Source organism: Saccoglossus kowalevskii, chromosome 20 (assembly GCF_978046115.1).
Source record: "Saccoglossus kowalevskii chromosome 20, keSacKowa6.1, whole genome shotgun sequence".
Classification (NCBI taxonomy): domain Eukaryota; kingdom Metazoa; phylum Hemichordata; class Enteropneusta; family Harrimaniidae; genus Saccoglossus; species Saccoglossus kowalevskii.
Window position 1 is genome coordinate 14513643 of NC_140660.1, and position 22190 is coordinate 14535832.

At 36.1% G+C, this 22190-nt stretch overlaps 1 protein-coding gene across 3 annotated transcripts; it reads right to left on the minus strand.

The window, feature by feature from the left end:
- Positions 1-328: 328 nt before the first annotated feature.
- LOC102809391 (uncharacterized) lies at positions 329-20310 on the minus strand. 3 transcript variants are annotated; one of them, XM_085494209.1, is made up of 18 exons: positions 20191-20310; positions 19362-19395; positions 18472-18634; positions 16788-16868; positions 14088-14150; positions 13926-13988; positions 13767-13826; positions 13607-13666; positions 12136-12240; positions 10898-10963; positions 10456-10615; positions 7576-7641; positions 5012-5077; positions 4665-4711; positions 2821-2877; positions 2325-2640; positions 1493-1558; positions 329-527 (listed from the first exon to the last, which is right to left on the minus strand). In XM_085494209.1, the coding sequence occupies exons 1-18, from the start codon at positions 20256-20258 to the stop codon at positions 488-490; spliced, it is 1581 nt and encodes a 526-aa protein (XP_085350335.1). In that variant the 5' UTR covers positions 20259-20310; the 3' UTR covers positions 329-487. The 3 variants fall into 3 exon arrangements, with proteins under 3 accessions (XP_085350335.1, XP_085350333.1, XP_085350334.1); XM_085494207.1 differs by having other exon boundaries at positions 10456-10771; XM_085494208.1 differs by lacking the exon at positions 7576-7641 and having other exon boundaries at positions 10456-10771.
- Positions 20311-22190: the final 1880 nt, after the last annotated feature.

Consider the following 22190-nt stretch of genomic DNA (forward strand, 5'->3'; position numbering starts at 1 on the left):
ACACCACAAAAATATTATCTGAACTCTCTACATTAAAACATTCGAAAAAATAAACTGCATGAGTATCTCCATAAATTTAAACAATAGAAGATTAGGTTAATCCCTTCTACACACAAGGGTAAATACAAAAAAACACAGAACAATGGTAAATAAATATTTAAATAATAAATACAAACCCCGTATATGCTGAAAGACTGATAGCATAGTATATATTATATTTCAAGTCCTTATAAGGTAAATGCCTGATAGCAGGATATGTGTATATTTCAAATTTACGATTAATACTGTATAACAACCCTCAAGATAATATTACACAAACTCGGCAATATCAGTGTATCTAATTCAGGTATGCTTTATTCTATAACGGATTTTAAACAAATGCGCTGGTATAAACTTACATAAAGTGATCTACCATCATTTTTCTAATAAGTTGATACAACATTATATTCATATGGTTATAATTATTCTTCCTATTATTTCATGGTACTCATAACCAATTAGTTGTGTAGTCATCAATACATGTATTTCTGTAATGTAAAAAAAACACAGTTGAAAATGAAAACAAAATCAAATTTTTGAATTCGATTGACCATCGAGTGTAGTTAACGTTGAGTTTGATGATGATGTAGTCTTTTATTATTAAGAACATATAGATATGTAACAAACATTTAATTGATATACACTGCAAATGACTTTGCTGCATCACTAAAAGACGTGTTTGGATGGATGCTCCAATGTAGGTACTTCTTCACTGAAAGCCACTTTTTTCAATTACTGAAAAATATTATTATACTTTGAAAAAACTCTCTATGTTGCAGTTGAATGCAAACAGAAACTGTTCGCTATACTTATTTTTAATAGACAATGTACTAATTATTATGGGATATAAACAAGTATCAATTCGTAAGAGAACTGTCTCTGAGCAGTTTACTATACATAGATTATTGAACAACGAATTAAATTGATGATTTGACTGTTGAAATAATTATGCAAATCAGAGAACATTTCTGTTTATTTCAGGAAACATTGCAAAATTAACATTTAGTTTGCACTAATACGAGTTATTGTCAGTTTAAAAAGTTCTTATTGCAGTGATAAAAACAAACTACCATCACACGATTTCGTTTATACTGTGTACTGTTCGAGCGCACACAAACTAGTGACGTTGTTCGACATTACAGTAAATGGTAAGCACCATGGTTATACGATTATGCGTTGAACAACGTCATAAAACACGGGATTTTTTGATAGCTCAGTTTGTGATCACGATGTAGAATGTCTGGGGCTATTTTTATTGTCTGCACCTTCAAGTAAAATACTAATTCATAAACAATTTGACTTTGGTACAGATCATAAGTTGATTTGCTTGTTAATACTTAAATTTTAATAACAAAGCAACGTATGGTGAACATAATGAATTGAAGGTAAATTTTAGAGTGATCAATACAAAATTAATTAGTCCTAACAATCCTACAAACAGTCATTCTATTACCTTTGGCATATGTATCCGTTCTGGCTGGAGCAGATACCATCATCCCATTGAAAATTCCGATGAGTCCTAATGGGTTGAAAAGAAGAATGCAAATAATATAGTTATCACTATGGCTACATTAAACAAATTGTCTTTATTAATTGACATTTATCGTAACCCCTTAAATATGTGTAAATCATTTATAAATTTAATGAAAATTGTGGAAGTTATTTGCCGCTTGATACCGAACAGTTGTGCTGATATTTGTATAGAGCGGACCACGAAAACACATTTTAATATTAATGTCAGGAGTACCACACGTTAACCTCGGTATTAGCTGACCACAACATATTCCGAACTACCCGTTGTAGCGACGAAGAGCACAGTGCGTGTACGTCAGGGCGCGCACTTGTTGTGGCATATGGAAATTCTTATTTTTGAATTGTCGAAAGTGTAGAAGATGTGTAGGAAGATATTGCAGGGTGTGGATTAAATTATCAGATTATTACTGCAGCAGAAAACAATATAAAATTGGAGATATTGCATTTGCTCACATTATAAATTTGTGTTTGTATTCCCTAATCAAACAACTCAGCTGTGAGGTTCACCAAATTATGTCAGTATACGCGATGGTGGGGAAAAAATAGAACTCTATTTGGCAAGCAAAAATTTCTCGCGGTTTTTCTCGCTTTCAACGAGATCTCGGCAGCCATTTCTCTTTACGGCTGGTTTATTGTCATCGCCATTTGATACCACTTGTACTCACCACTATTGCCTACAGCCATAGTCAGACAGTCAATTATTACAAAAAAACAAACAAAATAAATTTACATATAAGGGTAATTCTACTAACCACAATTGTCCACAGTCTTGATTTCTCCAATTATCTGGATTGTGAGGCGCCCAATTTGTGTAACCAAATGGATCTCCATTGAGCCATTCAAAACTTCCCTCTTCTGAAATGTCATTCAATCCAATCCAATAGTTGATTGCTCCATCATCCATATTACTGTCTATGATGAATTGTATGACATCGTCGCTGACTGTACTCGTATACAAAGAAGCCAACACAGCACCCATGTCTTCACACAATTGCTCAGAATTTGCCCATGTCTGTGTGTCATTATGAACACTGTATCGGCTGCAACCAATATCAATGTACCGGCGATCTGATCAAATATACAAATTTATAATGTTTATTCAATCAATCAATCAATCAATCAATAAATCAAACAATCGATCAATCAGTGAATCAATCGTTGAGTTATTCGTCAGTAAACTGGCTGTTTGGAGGGAGGGAGGGAGAGGGGAGGGCTAACACATCCTACAATCAAATCAGTATATCTTACCAGGATAAAGTGTTGACGAGGTAAATGCCGTTGATGGGACTTTCGTGCTGGAGACATCTGTAATTGTTATAGAGAGAATAACTGTTAGAGCATTACAAAACCGTTGTGGCAAATGATCGCTAAGTTCTCGTTCAAGAGCGAGAGTCAACAGAGTTAGTTGACTTTGCTCTTAAATATTATTCAATTTTCTCTCATTACTACGCCCAACGTTTTGGGTGATCATGTGCCCATGGTAATACAAATAGTTGGTATGGCAACGAGATAATGTAACACTACTCAATGATCGAAAACAAGTATTGTGGCTCTCGTTCTTAACGAGATCTCGGCAGCCATTTTCGTGTCTAAGGTCAAATGAAATTTAAAATTTGCAATGTGTCATCATAGTGGCACAGTCACCATATTTACCATAATAGTAAACAGTGTAACTTTTGTGAATTGCTGAATATATGTAAGATGCTTAATATGTATCATAAACGTGGCCACAAAATTTGTGTTTTTTCTTCAGCGAAGAGATTATTACTGTCGCGTAATACATCGTTATTTAGAAAAAAATACATAAATAGGGAAACTGCCCGTATAGCATTTGGTTGTAAGATGTCAATAGACCATCATTCGTACACTGCGAGATCCCGCGTTAGTCGTGAAATTGAATTTTAAAGCAGAACAAACAAAGATCATAGCGTCTTAGTAGCGTCAAACATCACATGGGATTCAATAAACGCGAAAGTATTTTGGAGACTGTTGAAACGCTTAATGATGCTGTACACATTTGATGATAGTCAGTTTCGATGAAGTAAGGGTACGTAAACGCAATACCGAGGTCACGATATGAAAAAAAGAAATTCGAGGTCAAAATAAAATTTCACGTCTTTCACGAAATACACGAGATCTCGCTTGTGAACTGAAAATCACCTATTTTCTCAGTATGTTTGTATTTATGACACATATCACATCTAACTAAACAAACGACAATGGATATGGTTTCTATGACGTAATTAGGTGACACGAAGGGCCTTTAAATTGACGATCTGTTTCAGATATTTAGTAATCTATTAACAAAGCATTGGTATATTAACGAAGATTTCGTATTTGATTGTTTCTACTATATTCTAGATGACGTACCAAAACAGTGGTCGATTAGAACGGAAATATCATTACTTATATAAGTCAGTTTGACGTCACTCTAAGAAGCACCATTCGTGGAAATGATGTGTTGCTGTTACATTTTAGCTACACGTGACATGGAACATTAATCTACAAATCTATAAATATTGTTTTCGAACAAAAAATGACTCAATAAAAGTCATACAAATTTATATAAACATAAACACTTTAATAAATTTAGCTGTATATTTATAATAAAGAGAACGAGTAGCCTTCAAATTACTCGTGAAATGAACAAATTATTACCTTTAAACAGTACCATCTACCTTGATAGCCAATCGAATTCCCCTATCATCTTTAGATGCCATGCCATGCATTTATATAGTCTGGTTGTTTTGTTTGGCACGGCCTTTTAGTTTGTTCTTGTCCTTGTCATTTTTGTTAATCAATAGACACACTTAACCGATAACTTTCAGCTCAACCGATATTTTGAATAACCAATGCAATGTTATAACTGACAAGGAATTCTTTTCATTATGTACTTCTAGCGCCCTCTTTTTTGAATACTATGGTTATCATGCGGTCGGGCGAACAGATAAAAAATACAAACACTATTAGGTGGTAGCAAATTGCGTTGCTTTTACGCTCTCAATGAGGTCTCAGTGGTAATTTACAAATAAAGCATAGTGCTCTGTCGCGTCAATTGACCACAACGCTTAGAAAATCACTTTGCTACATACCACTTGCCCATCCTGGTGTAGTAGTGTCGCTACAATCATCTAGAGGGCTAGTAATATAAAGAGTGATTAGTAAAGGCTATGAGTCGTAAATATGCTCACATAAATCAAACTAATTCCTGATAATTAAACGAAATATCGCAAAGAACGATTCTATAGTGAAAATGCATAACATTTGTGCCAGGTACCACTCGTATTTAACATTGTTAACATTGGTTGGGTTTACGTATAACTTAAAACGACAAACAATGCATCTGTCGTTTACCTTTGTTTATTCAAAGGAGTATCATCAATGAAATGACTACATAACTGAGTTAAGGGAACTATATGCAGCTACGTTTCCTCCTTACCTTTGACATATGTATCCATTATCGTTGGAACAGATGTCATCATCCCATTGAAAATTTCGAGAGGTCCTAAAAGGTTGAACAAAATATTGTGCTTGTAAAAAAAACAATAAAACTATTCTTCATACTAAACATTTTTCACAATTCCCATAAATGGCTGTAGATTATCATTTACTAGGGATTGAATACAGTCGTCGCTGGATTCGCCGATTCACGGTATTTTTTATTGCGGTCGAAGGCCGAGTGAGATTACTTAAATTACTATCATTGCATTATGACGTAGACTACAGAAGCGAAGGTGTAGGGGAATGGAACAATATTTCTCTATGGCTTGTTCGTGTTCTGCACCCTTTGGAATAATTTCAAAGACATCAAGCAACGGTATTGTTTCCGTTTCTAGTTTCCAAGGTCTTTCTGATATGTTTTCTTCGCTATCTTTCCTGTTTCTTTAGTCGGTCTTCATTGATTCCACCAGCATATCTCCATTCTTAGTTTTCAATAGCATGACCGGCTGCCTACTTTGCATAAACTTTCTAAGTGCACCCACAAGATATCCAAGTGATCATTCTCCTCTGTTTCTACTATCTGCTCTATCTCGATATTGTTCATAATTTCTTGATTTTTGCTTTGGCGTCGCCATTTGCTGTTATCTCCGGTTTTGTCCCCACTGCTCTCGCTGTCAAACCACCACTGCCGCTAATGCAACGTGAACAAGAAGTGGGTCTTTACAAACACAAATGTGAGCTGTAAGACTATCGTCATTACAGATCTACTAAAACCCTTTTTTAGTAGCAAGGTTGTTTTATATGCTTCTGCTTCTCTTCAGCTAATAATCTGTCGCCAGATATGGGGATCATTTGGTGAAGGTACATCACCATAAATAGGGTTGTGCGGGGAGAGAGAAACACACAGGAATAATAACAATAAACCACTATAACGCAGTATATATGATTTATTTCACTCGCTAAACTAAACTGTAAACGGAATTCAGAATATCAATCATCGCTGCACAGATGTTATGTTAATAAATCAGATGGTCTGCAATTACTCTATGATATGAATCTAGCTGACAATGCCAGTACAACAGAGGTCGTCTGACAGTGACCTTATGGGGTTCCCAATAAGATGATATGCATACTGTAACAACTGGTTGTTCGTTCCCTGCACAGCATTCAGCAGAGATAACTTCTGACAGTTCCTTCCTTACTTCCTTACTTGCTTGCAGTCTGTTGCGATTCCGATGAAAAATTCTTGAAAAATAAATATATATTGCGTAAACAAGGGGAGAACGCGAAAGTCATGTGATTGCGAAACCCCAACAGACTTGCCATCAGTGTTAGCGCCCTGACATTACCGGCCAGATTCAGCATCAAACAAGTCGGCTTTCTAACTGGCAAACAAAATTTACTTACTTCGGCTACTTTTATGGGATAAATTTGATAGACATATAGGTGAATATTTGATCAATTTGGTAGTTAAATAATAAAACCAATTTTTGTCAGAACTTTATCCTTTGATATTAAAAAAGAACGTTATGTAGCTCAATGACGTCATAAATTACTTAAGTAATATGCGTAACTCAGTACATTCTCAGCCACCTTTTGAAGCACGTCACTGCCTTCGTTAGGACAATTCAGTTTCCCACAGGGGGCAGGGTTGTATTGCTCTCAATTACTCTGTATCAAGTTGATAGATCTAATCCCAGAAATGGCAGTTTAATTCTACTCACTTGTCTCGGACATCAACTACACTTTGTATATTAATAAATCGAAGGACAATTATACTATATTAAATTAAATTTATGTGTATGTTAATTTACGAATCAATGTTTCAGACATAGCATATACAATGAATGTACAAAAATAAAGTAGGGTTAGTACACTAGATCACATAAACGCAAACTGATATATATTCCACTGTAATATTCCATATTTATGCGTGTTTAAGTAGTACTCCATTGCAATCTTGGCAAAAGAATAAGCAATCCCGGTCAAGAACAAACGCACCAAGAATAACACAAACATACGAAGGCGTATGATCAGATTGATTTCTATTGAACATTTTATTTCTCTTTGACAAGTTACATGTATCACGAAAATTTACCATTATGTTTTCAAAATAGAAATGTAGGTTGGAGGAAAAAAAATATTGCACATGCCATGCTTTATAACGTTCGATTTTCCAACATCAATAAAGCAATGATGAACGAAGTAAGTCACGGATTGCGTCGACGAGGGCGTCATTCAATTGGTGGCATAATATTTAAAATGTCTATTTTTGTCACTAAGCACGAAGAGGCAATACGCCTGCAGTATAACGATTTGGTGAATACACATATAAATATATATATTAAAAAAAATCAATTAAATAGAAAGATGTAAATGCACAACATTTGCGCCAGGTACCACTCGTGTCTAACATTGTTAACATTGGTTGGGTTTACGTATAACTTAAAACGACAAACAATGCATCTGTCGTTTACCTTTGTTTATTCAAAGGAGTATCATCAATGAAATGACTACATAACTGAGTTAAGGGAACTATATGCAGCTACGTTTCCTCCTTACCTTTGACATATGTATCCATTATCGTTGGAACAGATGTCATCATCCCATTGAAAATTTCGAGAGGTCCTAAAAGGTTGAACAAAATATTGTGCTTGTAAAAAAAACAATAAAACTATTCTTCATACTAAACATTTTTCACAATTCCCATAAATGGCTGTAGATTATCATTTACTTGGGATTGAATACAGTCGTCGCTGGATTCGCCGATTCACGGTACTTTTTATTGCGGTCGAAGGCCGAGTGAGATTACTTAAATTACTATCATTGCATTATGACGTAGACTACAGAAGCGAAGGTGTAGGGGAATGGAACAATATTTCTCTATGGCTTGTTCGTGTTCTGCACCCTTTGGAATAATTTCAAAGACATCAAGCAACGGTATTGTTTCCGTTTCTAGTTTCCAAGGTTTTTCTGATTTGTTTTCTTCGCTATCTTTCCTGTTTCCTTAGTTGGTATTCATTGATTCAACCATCATATCTCCATTCTTAGTTTTCAATAGCATGACCGGCTGCCTACTTTGCATAAACTTTCTAAGTGCACCCACAAGATATCCAAGTGATCATTCTCCTCTGTTTCTACTATCTGCTCTATCTCGATATTGTTCATAATTTCTTGATTTTTGCTTTGGCGTCGCCATTTGCTGTTATCTCCGGTTTTGTCCCCACTGCTCTCGCTGTCAAACCACCACTGCCGCTAATGCAACGGGAACAAGAAGTGGGTCTTTACAAACACAAATGTGAGCTGTAAGACTATCGTCATTACAGATCTACTAAAACCCTTTTTTAGTAGCAAGGTTGTTTTATATGCTTCTGCTTCTCTTCAGCTAATAATCTGTCGCCAGATGTGGGGATCATTTGGTGAAGGTACATCACCATAAATAGGGTTGTGCGGGGAGAGAGAAACACATAGGAATAATAACAATAAACCACTATAACGCAGTATATATGATTTATTTCACTCGCTAAACTAAACGGTAAACGGAATTCAGAATATCAATCATCGCTGCACAGATGTTATGTTTAATAAATCAGATGGTCTGCAATTACTCTATGATATGAATCTAGCTGACAATGCCAGTACAACAGAGGTCGTCTGACAGTGACCTTATGGGGTTCCCAATAAGATGATATGCATACTGTAACAACTGGTTGTTCGTTCCCTGCACAGCATTCAGCAGAGATAACAGTTCCTTCCTTACATCCTTACTTCCTTACTTGATTGCAGTCTGTTGCGATTCCGATGAAAAATTCTTGAAAAATAAATATATATTGCGTAAACAAGGGGTGAACGCGAAAGTCATGTGATTGCGAAACCCCAACAGACTTGCCATCAGTGTTAGCGCCCTGACATTACCGGCCAGATTCAGCATCAAACAAGTCGGCTTTCTAACTGGCAAACAAAATTTACTTACTTCGGCTACTTTTATGGGATAAATTTGATAGACATATAGGTGAATATTTGATCAATTTGGTAGTTAAATAATAAAACCAATTTTTGTCAGAACTTTATCCCTTGATATTAAAAAAGAACGTTATGTAGCTCAATGACGTCATAAATTACTTAAGTAATATGCGTAACTCAGTACATTCTCAGCTACCTTTTGAAGCACGTCACTGCCTTCGTTAGGACAATTCAGTTTCCCACAGGGGGCAGGGTTGTATTGCTCTCAATTACTCTGTATCAAGTTGATAGATCTAATCCCAGAAATGGCAGTTTAATCCTACTCACTTGTCTCGGACATCAACTACACTTTGTATATTAATAAATCGAAGGACAATTATACTATATTAAATTAAATTTATGTGTATGTTAATTTACGAATCAATGTTTCAGACATAGCATATACAATGAATGTACAAAAATAAAGTAGGGTTAGTACACTAGATCACATAAACGCAAACTGATATATATTCCACTGTAATATTCCATATTTATGCGTGTTTAAGTAGTACTCCATTGCAATCTTGGCAAAAGAATAAGCAATCCCGGTCAAGAACAAACGCACCAAGAATAACACAAACATACGAAGGCGTATGATCAGATTGATTTCTATTGAACATTTTATTTCTCTTTGACAAGTTACATGTATCACGAAAATTTACCATTATGTTTTCAAAATAGAAATGTAGGTTGGAGGAAAAAAAATATTGCACATGCCATGCTTTATAACGTTCGATTTTCCAACATCAATAAAGCAATGATGAACGAAGTAAGTCACGGATTGCGTCGACGAGGGCGTCATTCAATTGGTGGCATAATATTTAAAATGTCTATTTTTGTCACTAAGCACGAAGAGGCAATACGCCTGCAGTATAACGATTTGGTGAATACACATATAAATATATATATTAAAAAAAATCAATTAAATAGAAAGATGTAATTTCTTTGGAATTTGTACTCATTTTAACGGTGTTTTTTAACCATTCTGTTCAAAATATTAATTTAAATTGGCTAAAACAATGCACCATACGAAAATAATAATAATAATAATAATAATAATAATAATAATAATAATAATAATAATAATAATAATAATAATAATAATAATAATAATCATATATTACTCATATATTTTGCCTTACACGACGATGCTGTTTCTCAGATAAGAACGCCAAAAAATATATACAATTTTTATTATTAATACAATTCATTGATCGTACGATTTGAGTAAATCACACTTTCTTTTGTGTATTTACCAAATACGGATTGTTTTACCAAAGATAATAATATAATTTTATTATTACCTACCCAATATCTCACGAAAAAACATGACGGAGACATGGTAAATTAACTAGTATATCTAGTACAAATCCATTCAGCAAACAAAACCTGCAGTCAATAAAATTAGTATATAATCAATATAAGGGGAATTCCACTCACCACAATTGCCCACAGTCTTGATTTCTCCAATTATCTGGATTACGAGGCGCCCAATTTGTGTATCCATATGGATCTCCATTGAGCCATTCAAAACTTCCCTCTTCTGAAATGTCATTCAATCCAATCCAATAGCTGATTGTTCCATCGTCCAGATTACGGTCTATGATGAATTGTATGACACCGTCGCTGATTTTGCTCGTATACAAAGAAGCCAGCACAGCACCGACGTTTTCACACAATTGTTCAGAACTTTCCCATGTCTGTGTGTCATTGTACACGTAGTAACGAATGCATTCTATATCAATATACCTACGATCTGAACATGAAAACCAATGTGTAAAATCTATATATAATTCAATGAATCGTGGATTGAAACAAAGATTGTATCACTAAATCCACGAAGAAATCATAACACTCAATAAATAAATCCCGTATTCCATACCTGGGTCAAGCGTGGTTGAAATACGTGTTGTAGGAAGGAACGTTGTTGCATCATGTGTAGAAACTTCTACAAGTAAGAATACCAATCAGATTACGAATACAAATAAATATTGTATTGTACGGAGAAATGTTTTTTGACAGCGTAGTATAAGTTGAATGTATTATCACTTTCACAATTGCCATCAAGTGTTGCCTTAACAGTTTCTGAATGATTCTTGGCCATTAGCCCTGGCCTCCACGTTGAATATTCCGCACACTTAATCATAGTATGGCAGGAGCCATTGTATTGGCATTCAACCACGGCTCGGCCAACCAATAATTTATGTGGTACAGAGACTACTACAGTGTGAGCCACCACGAAAAGTGTAAACATAAGCTACGAGTAAAAAGTGTTCACTTTTGTTATTAGTTCTAAATTTAGAGTGCACAGCTGGAGTAAACAGCGTTGTAGTGATTTGTCGCTATCTATGAGTCATGCAATGTAAGTTTGGCGAACTTTTGGTCATTTTTGAGATGGAATGTTTCTTTTATTAATCCAGCATTACACATAGCAATACTGTATTTTATACATTGAAGTGCATGCTGATGAAAACAATATATTTTGTATAATTCGTCACAACATAAATCACAATGGAAGGATTATATTGTTGACTATGTGATGAAACTTGAGAGTTTCTCTAAAATATATATCTAAAGATAGTTTAGAGCAGTGTCTTTCAGTCGAATGAAATCATCTTACTAGAACTTTACATTTCAGCTTGGAACAACTTTTCATATTCTCGTATTTGCGATTTGTTTTCCAAACATAAAACATCAAATGAAAACCACAACTGATCAAGTATCACACACACAATCAATCATGTTTACATAAAAGAGCGCACACAAAATATAACAACAATGTGCAAAGTTCATATGGAACCCTGTAAGTGAGAACACTTTGCTTTCTTGTTAAAATAGTTTTGCTGAATGCTGTAATTTGTTTTTTAAAAAAAGGAAAAGTTTGCATCAAACAATTGCATGCACGTGCATTAAAATCATTATTTGTTGTTTTCCACGTTTAGTACTGAGTACACACACTGCAACCGACAACATTCTGTAAACATTCTCTGTAGTCTGATTTTCATGTGTCCGGATTTGCTGTTTATTTCAACTTCATTTCAGCCATTGCAGTTATTTCTATGTTCGGTTACAAATTCAATAAATAATTCATATGTTATATTACAACACTAATGCACATACCTCGAGTGGTAGGGTCATGTGTTGCTGTAGTCGGTGGTATGGTAGGAAATGGTAGTGTAGTTCTTGTCCAACTTTCAGTAGTTACGTCAATTGTTGTCACCATCTCTGTATATGTATAAACTAATCACTTAACGTAATATACATCTTATGCATTTATAATTGGACACATTTTACTCTCTGAGATACATCATATGGATGCGGAAATCCAAAAGTTTCGAACACATTCAGAGAACTTTTTTGTGTGAAGTCCGGTCAAACCCAGGGGGGTGTTTTGTTGATAAAATAGTCATAGCAATGATGACAAACTAGTTATTTCCCGAGTATTGTCGTTGATCTTATTCCTTCAACGTAAATCAGTTAAAGTTGGAAGAAGGTACCCGTATATTTCGAGGGCATAACGTAATATACATCTTATTCATTATACATTATACATATTTACATGGGAATGCCGAAATCCAAAAGGTTTCGAACACATTTAGAGAACTTCTTTGTGGGAGAACCGATCAAATTCTGGGGGGCTGCCATGTTTGTTTATTATTAGAGGACGTTTACGCACGTAGTTGCTGGAATTCCCATTTCCTAGTATGGTAGAGTGTAGATAGCCCTTGTAATATCGCATAATATTGCACGCTAACTGATGACGCAACAATGATAGATGTATACCAATTTTAGAAATAGTGCTATTATTTTGTTAATGTAGAAAAATAAACTGTCAATATTCTCTCTATCTGACTTTTCTATTCATCTTATTCACATTAAATAAATGTTATCATTTGCATTTATTAATACCGAAATAAATATTTATCACTATTACTTATTAATCGTTTTTTTATATTGGTTGGGAATGATTAACGTAAAATGTGCAGCCTGTATTGTGGCAAATGGCACGCTTAACAAAGGCTGCATAATTCTGTTTCTGACGTCAGTGGTTGTTATCATATCTGTGGTTACCAACTCGTATGAGTATTACAATTAATGGCTTAGAATATTACACAATCTTTGTTTAATACTATGAAACAAGCAAATGGGTCGGGCCCAGGCTGCCCATGTCCATAGGTCGCTCTGAACGCAGTCGAAAACCCAGGAATAAACAAGATTCGAAAGCTTAATCTGAACCGAATGAATCCGGAGTTGTACATTACTGGGTTAAAGAGAGGATTCACGCATGTGCAGGTTGCATCTCTCAAAGTGCTTAGCCGAGCAAGCTGGTAAATTTCAAAAATCGTAACAAAATCTTACTTTAGTTATTTCCCGGATATTGTCGTATATCTTGTTCCTTAAACGTAAGTCAGTTAAATTTGGAAGAAGGTACCATATATAACTCGCGGCCATATATATTGGAACCAATGAAACAACCCTGTAGTAGCAATAATCGTTGTTGGTACCATCTTAGTAGTAGACAATCTCGTAGTTCTTGCTACTGTACTAGCTATGCAGAAAAAAATGTGTCATACGTATTTTAATTAATTACCTGGTTCCGTCGTTTTCTCTGTAGTACTGCGCATTGCAGACACTTCTTCTGTAGTTGTGTCTGTGAGCAATGAGCAAAATAGCGACATGATTTAGTACGTACATAAATTAAACTATTACTTATATTTTTTAACTCTCATTGATAAAACAGTGCTTGTTACCTGGTTCCGTCGTTTTCTCTGTAGTACTGGGCATTGTAGACACTTCATCTGTAGTTGTGTCTGTGAACAATGAGCAAAATAGCGACATGATTTAGTACATACATAAACTATTACTTATATTTGTTAACATATTATCGAAGGTAAAACAGAACTTGTTACCTGCAGGTTCCGTCGTTTTCTCTGTAGTGCTGGGCATTGTAGACACTTCATCTGTAGTAGTGTCTGTGAACAATGAGCAAAATAGCGACATGATTTAGTACATACATAAACTATTACTTATATTTGTTAACACATTATCGAAGGTAAAACAGAACTTGTTACCTGCAGGTTCCGTCGTTTTCTCTGTAGTACTGGGCATTGTAGACACTTCTACTGTAGTTGTGTCTGTGGGCAATAAGTAACGTAATACTAATATTAAGTGGTGTTAATACTGACGTGTATTTGTTTGTTGACGCTGTATGTAATACCATAAGCAATTTGACTACATTGTGTGGCAAACGATACTTGCAGGAAAAAAAAACATTGCTCTGACTAGGCATAACGATACTAAAAAGCACTAATCCATCATCAACCAGGTCTACATAAACACAAGAACATACGTTACTTAACCAACGCTCCCACAATAAGCCATATCAATAAATATTTTTAGTGGCCTGAATGCTATTTTCGTACCGAAGTAATACATATTATATTCTTACGTAAAGGACTGGGAGGCGCCTTTGTGGGGCTACTCCGTACTCAGGTGCTTTGGACTTATTTTCTATCAGAGGGGAATTCTTCTCCTCTGAGGTTCTCCACACGTGTCAGGGGGAATCTCGTCTCGTCTCTCTCTCGCGTCCCCTTGAGGTACGGGATCGGGTAAGTCACTTAAGCCTTACAGTCAAATAGGACACGCACAACGAAATACGTTTCAACTCTCGTCTTAGTGGTCTTTTGAGCACTCTGTAAGACACAGCGCCCTGGGGAAAAATCCCCAAGACTATCGCAAGGCTGACCCAAGACTTGCCCAAGACTCTCCAGGACTGGACTATTAGACTGCCTCTGTCGTGGAGTACTCGCCAAGACCAACTCAAACTCTTTTTATTCATTTTCAAAACCTTAACCAATTACAATGCAGTAAAAAGACTCTAAGGCGTAACCTTCAATCATACAGCCAATCACACTAAGTACTGAATACGTCATATCTTTTGATTAATCGTTCACTACATTAATAACTACGAATACCAACTGTCAGAAAAAGTAGTCCAAATAGCGACGGTTATCTCGTAATTAGTTCCAAATCACTGAGTCAAGTTCCGTTCAGAACCTCACATGGCCTAAACGATGCCAGACATAACACAGCAATTCGCTAGTAATCAACTAAAGAAGTCGGTCAACAGATACGCGTAAACAAATTCATGACACTTCAATAAAGGTCTAATAATATATGACTCTTGTTGCCTGCTTATCTTATTAGTCTTCTCCCGTCAGATCACCCGCTGTCACGGGGTGGGGATCGTTTGGTGAAAGTATATCACTGGGCAGTGCCGGGAAGGAAATACACCGGTACGGAATACAATAAATAAAAACTACACAACATATAAGGTTTCCCTCATTTCAATAAATAAATACTACGGGATGAAAACGATGGAAACTAAAGACCTGATCGATGCTTTAGGGAGCTCTCCACTCTCCGGTGAACAGCAATGCACATATCCTCCATATCTGGCACACTGTCGAAGCAGCTGCATTGCAATTTAAACTCGTGGAACTGCACTGCTATCTACTGCTACTAGTAACACCCGTACAGCGGGGGTATTTCGGGCAGTGAGCGTCTACGGTTTCTGTTCATTAGCGGGGATTACTGCACAGCACGTTTGCATATGTACCTTAGTATAGAGACAGCTCAATGGAGTCAGGAATCAACATTACAGGATATTACAGAGTCAAGTCTGGTCACCTTCCTGACTAAAGGTTGTTTGGCCATGCAAACAATAAAATAAATATCTCCGAATAGCGGATAAATCAGGGTACAGAGGATGGCAATTTTGGTAGTGGATTAAACCACTTTTTATCAAAGTTCAACCAATTTAAAGTAGGAGAGTCGGGTCAATGACGTCATATCTATTCTCATTACCAGCAATGCTGGGCTCAGCACATTTCAAGGTATTTCACAATCACCACGCCACTGTCTGAGACATACCATTATGCCACAGGTGGGGGGACAGGATTTATGTATCTCAAATGCTGCTGACAACACAATCCAGCGACTGTATCAGCAGTCTAAAAATAAACGTGTACAATAGGTTGTTGCAAAGTATCAAAACATGTGTGTTTTTTATTCACATATCAAGGGCTCTGTTTTCTAAAACTAATTTTCACTTAAAATTAATGTCACAATATTTATATCCGTGTGGTAAAACGTCGTCTCTTACGCTAATTCATTCAAATCGTAGCAAGTTTGACACATTTCCAGAGTAATAAATGACCAATTCTTAACACTGGAGACGTGGGTAACAATGACGTTTTTTGTAAATGGCCGCCAAGATCTCGAATTTGTTAAGTTATCCAAATAGTTTCATTCGTTATGCCATCGCATACACTGAATCAAATACTACTGACACATGTTGTTCTCGCGTTTCAAACAAGATATCGACAGCAATATTTATTAATTAATATTTAATTAACTAATAATAATTTATTATAAAGATGTAATATGGACAGAGCATGTCAATTGCTAGTATTGATTGCTGCTGATATTTTCTCTGGATAAATACATTGGACTACGATTTATAGAGAAAATAATTTGCATCCCCAGCTATATATTCGTTAATAGAAAATTGATTATCTACTACGCATGTGCACTGATTATTATGGGATGTTCGATACAAATCTGTGAATATGTGCGCCAATGGTCCATTCAACGCGTGGTACAAAAAAAAACAATCCTGTCATCGGTATGCAGTATCTCTTACAGAAAATTCCTTTTTTCTCCATATTGCCTCTATACGGCAGCATGACTACAGCAATTAGAGTGCTTACCTGGCTCTGTTGTAGTAATGTCAACGGACGTATACTCATTAGTTGTAAACAAGGTGGTAGTCGGGATAAACGTACTCACATCTGAATATGATAGCAAACATTGATATTACTATAAGGTTATTACGAGAATACCTCAAAGTATGCACAAAGACAGTACAGCTGGAGTATCGACCGACGCGCAGCGGAGGTCGATGCCCGGCGTACTGTCTGAGTGCATACTTTGTGTTATTCTCGTAATAACCTTATTATTATACATCTTTTCCTACCAAGGATACGCCATGGGAATGCAGAAATTCAAAATGTTTAGAACAGAATAAGCGAACTTGTTTGTTTGGAGTCCGGTCGAACTCTGTTGGCAGCCATGTTTGTTTTTATTATTACAGGACGCTTACGCGCGTAATCGTTACATATTTGGAATTTGCATTTCCTAATATGGTAGGATGAAAATACCCCGTAAAATACCGCAAAATTACGGCAAGCTGTAACTTATGGCGTCACGGTGACAGATGTATAATACTATCTTGCATATAACTGAATGAAATATCACTAGCTGACAGTGTACGGTAAATATCACAATATTTACATCAAACTTCATTCATTGAGAGTGTCCGCACTGTCAACAAAGTCTAAACATGGTTTATTTATTTATCTGAATAAATCGAAATTACTATCAGTTACTTCTACTATTACATCAGCAAATGAGTGAATGAGTATACTTGTGTGGTGACTCGTGTGATAACTCGTGTGGTGACTCGTTTGATGACTCGTGTGAGGACTCGTGTGGTTACTCCTGTGGTGACTCGTGTAATGACCTGTGTGGTGACTCGTGTGGTGACTCGTGTGGTGACTCGTGTGATAACTCGTGTGGTGACTCGTTTGATGACTCGTGTGAGAACTCGTGTGGTTACTCCTGTGGTGACTCGTGTAATGACCTGTGTAGTGACTCGTGCGGTGACTCGTGTGATGAATCGTGTGATAACTCGTGTGATGACTCGTGTGGTGACTCGTGTGATGACTCGTGTGGTGACTCGTGTGGTGACTCGTGTGATGACTCGTGTGATGACGCGTGTGATGACTTGTGTGGTGACTCGTGTGACGACTCGTGTGGTGACTCGTGTGATGACGCGTGTAATGACTCAAGTGATGACTCGTGTTGTGACTCTTGTGGTGACTCGTGTGATGACTCGTGTGATGACTCGTGTGGTGTCTCGTGTTGTTACTCGACCGATGAACTTCGTAGAACAACTCAAATTCAAGTCAGTTTATATGTTCATGATAGCCATCTAGGCATCGACTTGTTAATGTAGAATACATTTTTGATACTAGTAGGCCAGTAGAAGTAGTATTTTTCAAACAGGTGTTTTTTTAACCCTCATATATGTAAAGACAGTCTATAGACAACTAGTCATACGATCATATTTTTAAATACAAAGTGCAACACGTGATTTGATGACTGTTTACTAGGATGTAAATTCAGTTTTTTTTGATATCGGAAATCGAGTTACGGTCCACTTCTCTCTACTTGTTAGGGCTTATTTAGAAGCATTCAATCTTTCACCAGAAATAATTGCTTATTTATTTTAGCATCTGTACATTTGTGATAACATTATTTACATAAATATTGTTTAAAATTGATATTTGTTGTCGATTTTACTGTACGGAAAAGTTGTATTGAACTACTTACTTGCAGTGTTTGTTACGTTACTTGAAATTTCTGCAGTTGTACCAGTGACAAGTACAACTGCAACAATAATGCCAGCGATAACCGCAACAAGAACCACGGCGGCAGCTGTTGCTGTAGCAACATTGGTTGTGGAGGCATTCTTGCAACAATTGCAACGCTCTCGCTGCAACGGTTTTTACAAAAACAAAAAAATAAAATTAAAAGGCGGTAGTCGCCGCGCTGCGTATGCGCAACATATGTGTTGATAAACATAGATTTGTCCGCAATCCAATGCGCTCTTCCAATGAAATTATGAGTACGAGTTTTAACCTGGCGCAGCTTGCACTAATTAATGCCGATGATCCCTTCGATACCTTCCAATCATAAAAAATGACCTAATTAAAGCTTGGTAACCTCTCAGTTTGTATTCGTTGGTATGCACACCAGTCAAAGCCGCCATCTTTGTTTATATTAAACCCATATCTCGCGCATGCGTGGCGGACGACCACCGCCCTTTAAATCAGGAAAAATCGATAAGAGCATATATATTATACTAATTGTTCAATCACAACTCTGGGAAGGAAAATGGCAGAACATATTCAGACATGATCGTTTCAGAATGGGGAAGCGGAAATACGAGTAGTAACAGCCACAGTTCAGTGAGTGAAATTTCATAACACCAACAAATAACTGATAACCATCGCAAATATATTTGGAAATATGTCCTGAATATATGACAATTAAATTCCAATTAATAAATAAAAATAATTAAAGATAATAACAATTATTATGTTCTTGGCTTTTGCTGTGTATAACATTTATGTAAAAAATATCAAATATGGCAACAATATTTGACTTTGATCATGTAAGTTATGTTTAAGATACTTAATATGGGTTACACTTAGACTTACAAGTTCTTTCAGCCCTTTTTTAAAATATTTCCATCTGTCAACAAAGAATGAATATAGTTTAATACTTGTATCAGTTATAGTAAGAACGTGAAATGATTGATGTGTGCTCCACGTGAATGAATGTTAACGAGTTTTGTTCATATGACACATGGCATAATTCACTTCTTCGGTCACCAACACGTTGCTCACTAATACACACTAGCACTTCAGCAATCAGTTGTAGCAACGTTGCCCATATTTAAAAAAAATAATATTATGTGTCTTACTATGTTAATGGGTTCCATATATTAGCACCCTGAATACATAGCCAACATTATTTTTTAACCATTGGACGCTATTGCCACGTTTTGGTATAGTCTGCAATTTTTTTTGTTATAGTCTGCTTCTCCCCAATGTTGATACAAAATTGCAAATCAAAAATTAAAGCAATATCTGAAAATATCTGTTTGTTAAAAAATGTTGATGATATTTAATGACAATTTAACAAAATATCTGTGCTGAATTTTAGGCGGGAAATGTTTTGTAGTAAAAAGGGTAGCTTGTTGATAGGTCAGTAACATTGATGTATCAGTGAACCGGAAATAGATCGTCATGGAAACATTGAACCATGTCATACTCCTTTGCTAACTAATCTTGGGAGAAAGGACATTTTGGTTCAATAGTAAGCCTGATTGACATAAAATCCATCACAAACTGTTAAACACATTAGTCAATCACGTGTTTTACATGTATATGGCTGGCGAAGGTGCCTGAATAATTTGCACTACAGTCGATGGTTTAAATATGTATGCAATTGTTGTGCCGGGTCATCCCACTTTCATGTACTCACATATCTTCCGCATTGTCAGTGATATCCTCCAGTGAAGATGTACCATTAGTCTCGCCTTCCTCCGCCATGTTGAGTACGCTTATGCAAAAGGGAGTAAAATAGATAATCTTCTTATTGAAAAGAAATACCGTCTGTATGCAAATTCGTAGGACTATCAAATGTCAAACTCCCACGTCTCCCCATAAATAAGCAGGTGAAATGATGCACTTCTGAATTCGTTTGAATTCGTGCATTACAACACTAACAGCAAGTAATACACTCGTGGAATGTGAGAATGAGGTAAACATGTTTAAACAAAACATTGAAACTTCCGTCAAATAAAGTATAAACAAAGGTTTTGCATAATGCAATATATAGATGATAATTGAACAGTGCAATCAAACTGTCTGTCTGTCTTGACATGTTTTACTGAAATGCCAACATGTAACTATTTACGTTATGCTTCATTAGTTATTAAATAAAAATTGTGTTGATTCTGTTATACAATATATATAATTATTATACATATGTCACCGTAACGACATAAGTTACAGCGTGCGGTATTGCACTGGGTATTTTCATCCTGTCATATTAGAAAACGCGAATTCCAAATATGGAACGATTACGGGAGTAAGCGTCTTCTAATAATAAAAAAAACAAACATGGCTGCCACAGGGTTTGACCGGACCCCACACAAAGACGTTTGCTCAATCTATTATAAACGTTTGGATTTCGGCATTCCCATGATGTATTCCTGGGAGAAAAAGATGTATAATACTCGGATATATACATTCAGACAGTACGCCGTCACATCGACACCCGCTACACGTCGGTCGATACACCGCTGTACTGTCTTCGTGCAAACTTCGCAGTATCCTCGTAATAACTTCATAATATATACAGTTCATACAATAATAATAAATATATACAATTATACAATTGCTTATATGAATATGATCGAGTCTTGATTCAAATGATCCAACTTCATATGAAAATGTTTGCTTACATCTGATTTTTAATCTGTGTCGACACGGCTTGTCAGTTACTTCAAAAGCTAAACCTGTAGGGTAAACAGGCAATGCCAATAGAGTAAACAAGATGTTAAAATGGATTAAGTACTGGCAAATCAAATTCAGCATGGGTTTGTCTCTACCGCCCGTTTTTCGGTTCATTTAGTGTACTTTTTTGAATTGGATTCAGCATCTCTCAAACCCTAATATTATATGCAATAACGTAAATACACGTTTTCCTCGTAAAAACGTGCTGGCTGTTCCCTCTAGCGACTCCCTCCCCGTGTGTACTACCAACTTTTTCTATCAAGTCTTCACGGGTTAAAGTACTCATTTTGCCCTATTTTATCGCTTTTTCGTCGCCCGCTTATTGCTTAATTTTCCGACTGGAAAACCACCACATTTGTACCGCTTTCTTTTCTCGCTCGCTTATTGAAAACACCGACCGCTCGCCCAAACACTGATCACTTGCGCATGAGTGGTCGAAATGGTGGTTCTAATGGTAAAGTTTGGGAATACAACGAGTATTAACTATTATTAATTCCATAACGAATCAAATCTATGACATTATGACGATTTGTATCGTGCGCGAACGCAACTTGAACTGTGACCTTTTGTTACGTGAATGGACCGTGTTCCACAATATGCTGATGGACCGGTACTGTGTTCCGTTTGAATCGAACAGAGCTTGACATAAATAAATAATTTAAAAGGCTTCATAAATAAACGTTATATGTTAAATTTAGTATATTTGGAGGCTGGTCAATGAACAGTTTGTTCTCTTGAAAATTGGGGACTTATCTTTTGGAGTTATCACCAAAAATAATTTACGTAATCGGAATAAGCAAAAAAAAAATGATTTTGTGAAATTCGTTTGTATGATGTACTATTGTATCATCCATTTTGTCAACCGAACGTTACAACCCTGCTAGTGCAAAGGTTAGTTTTATTCTTCCGGGTCAATTTAGAGTTTTGACGACGGATTTTTCACAAATGAGATGAAATTATTAC

Excerpts from the sequence above, each read along its gene's own strand:
- LOC102809391 (XM_085494207.1), bottom strand. The coding sequence starts at position 20,258 with ATGGCGGAGGAAGGCGAGACTAATGGTACATCTTCACTGGAGGATATC. Across the intron at positions 18,635-19,361 it reads AAAAAGGGCTGAAAGAACTT|CGAGAGCGTTGCAATTGTTG; the intron begins GTAAGTCTAAGT and ends AAACCGTTGCAG. Across the intron at positions 528-1,492 it reads AACGGATACATATGCCAAAG|AAATACATGTATTGATGACT; the intron begins GTAATAGAATGA and ends TTTACATTACAG.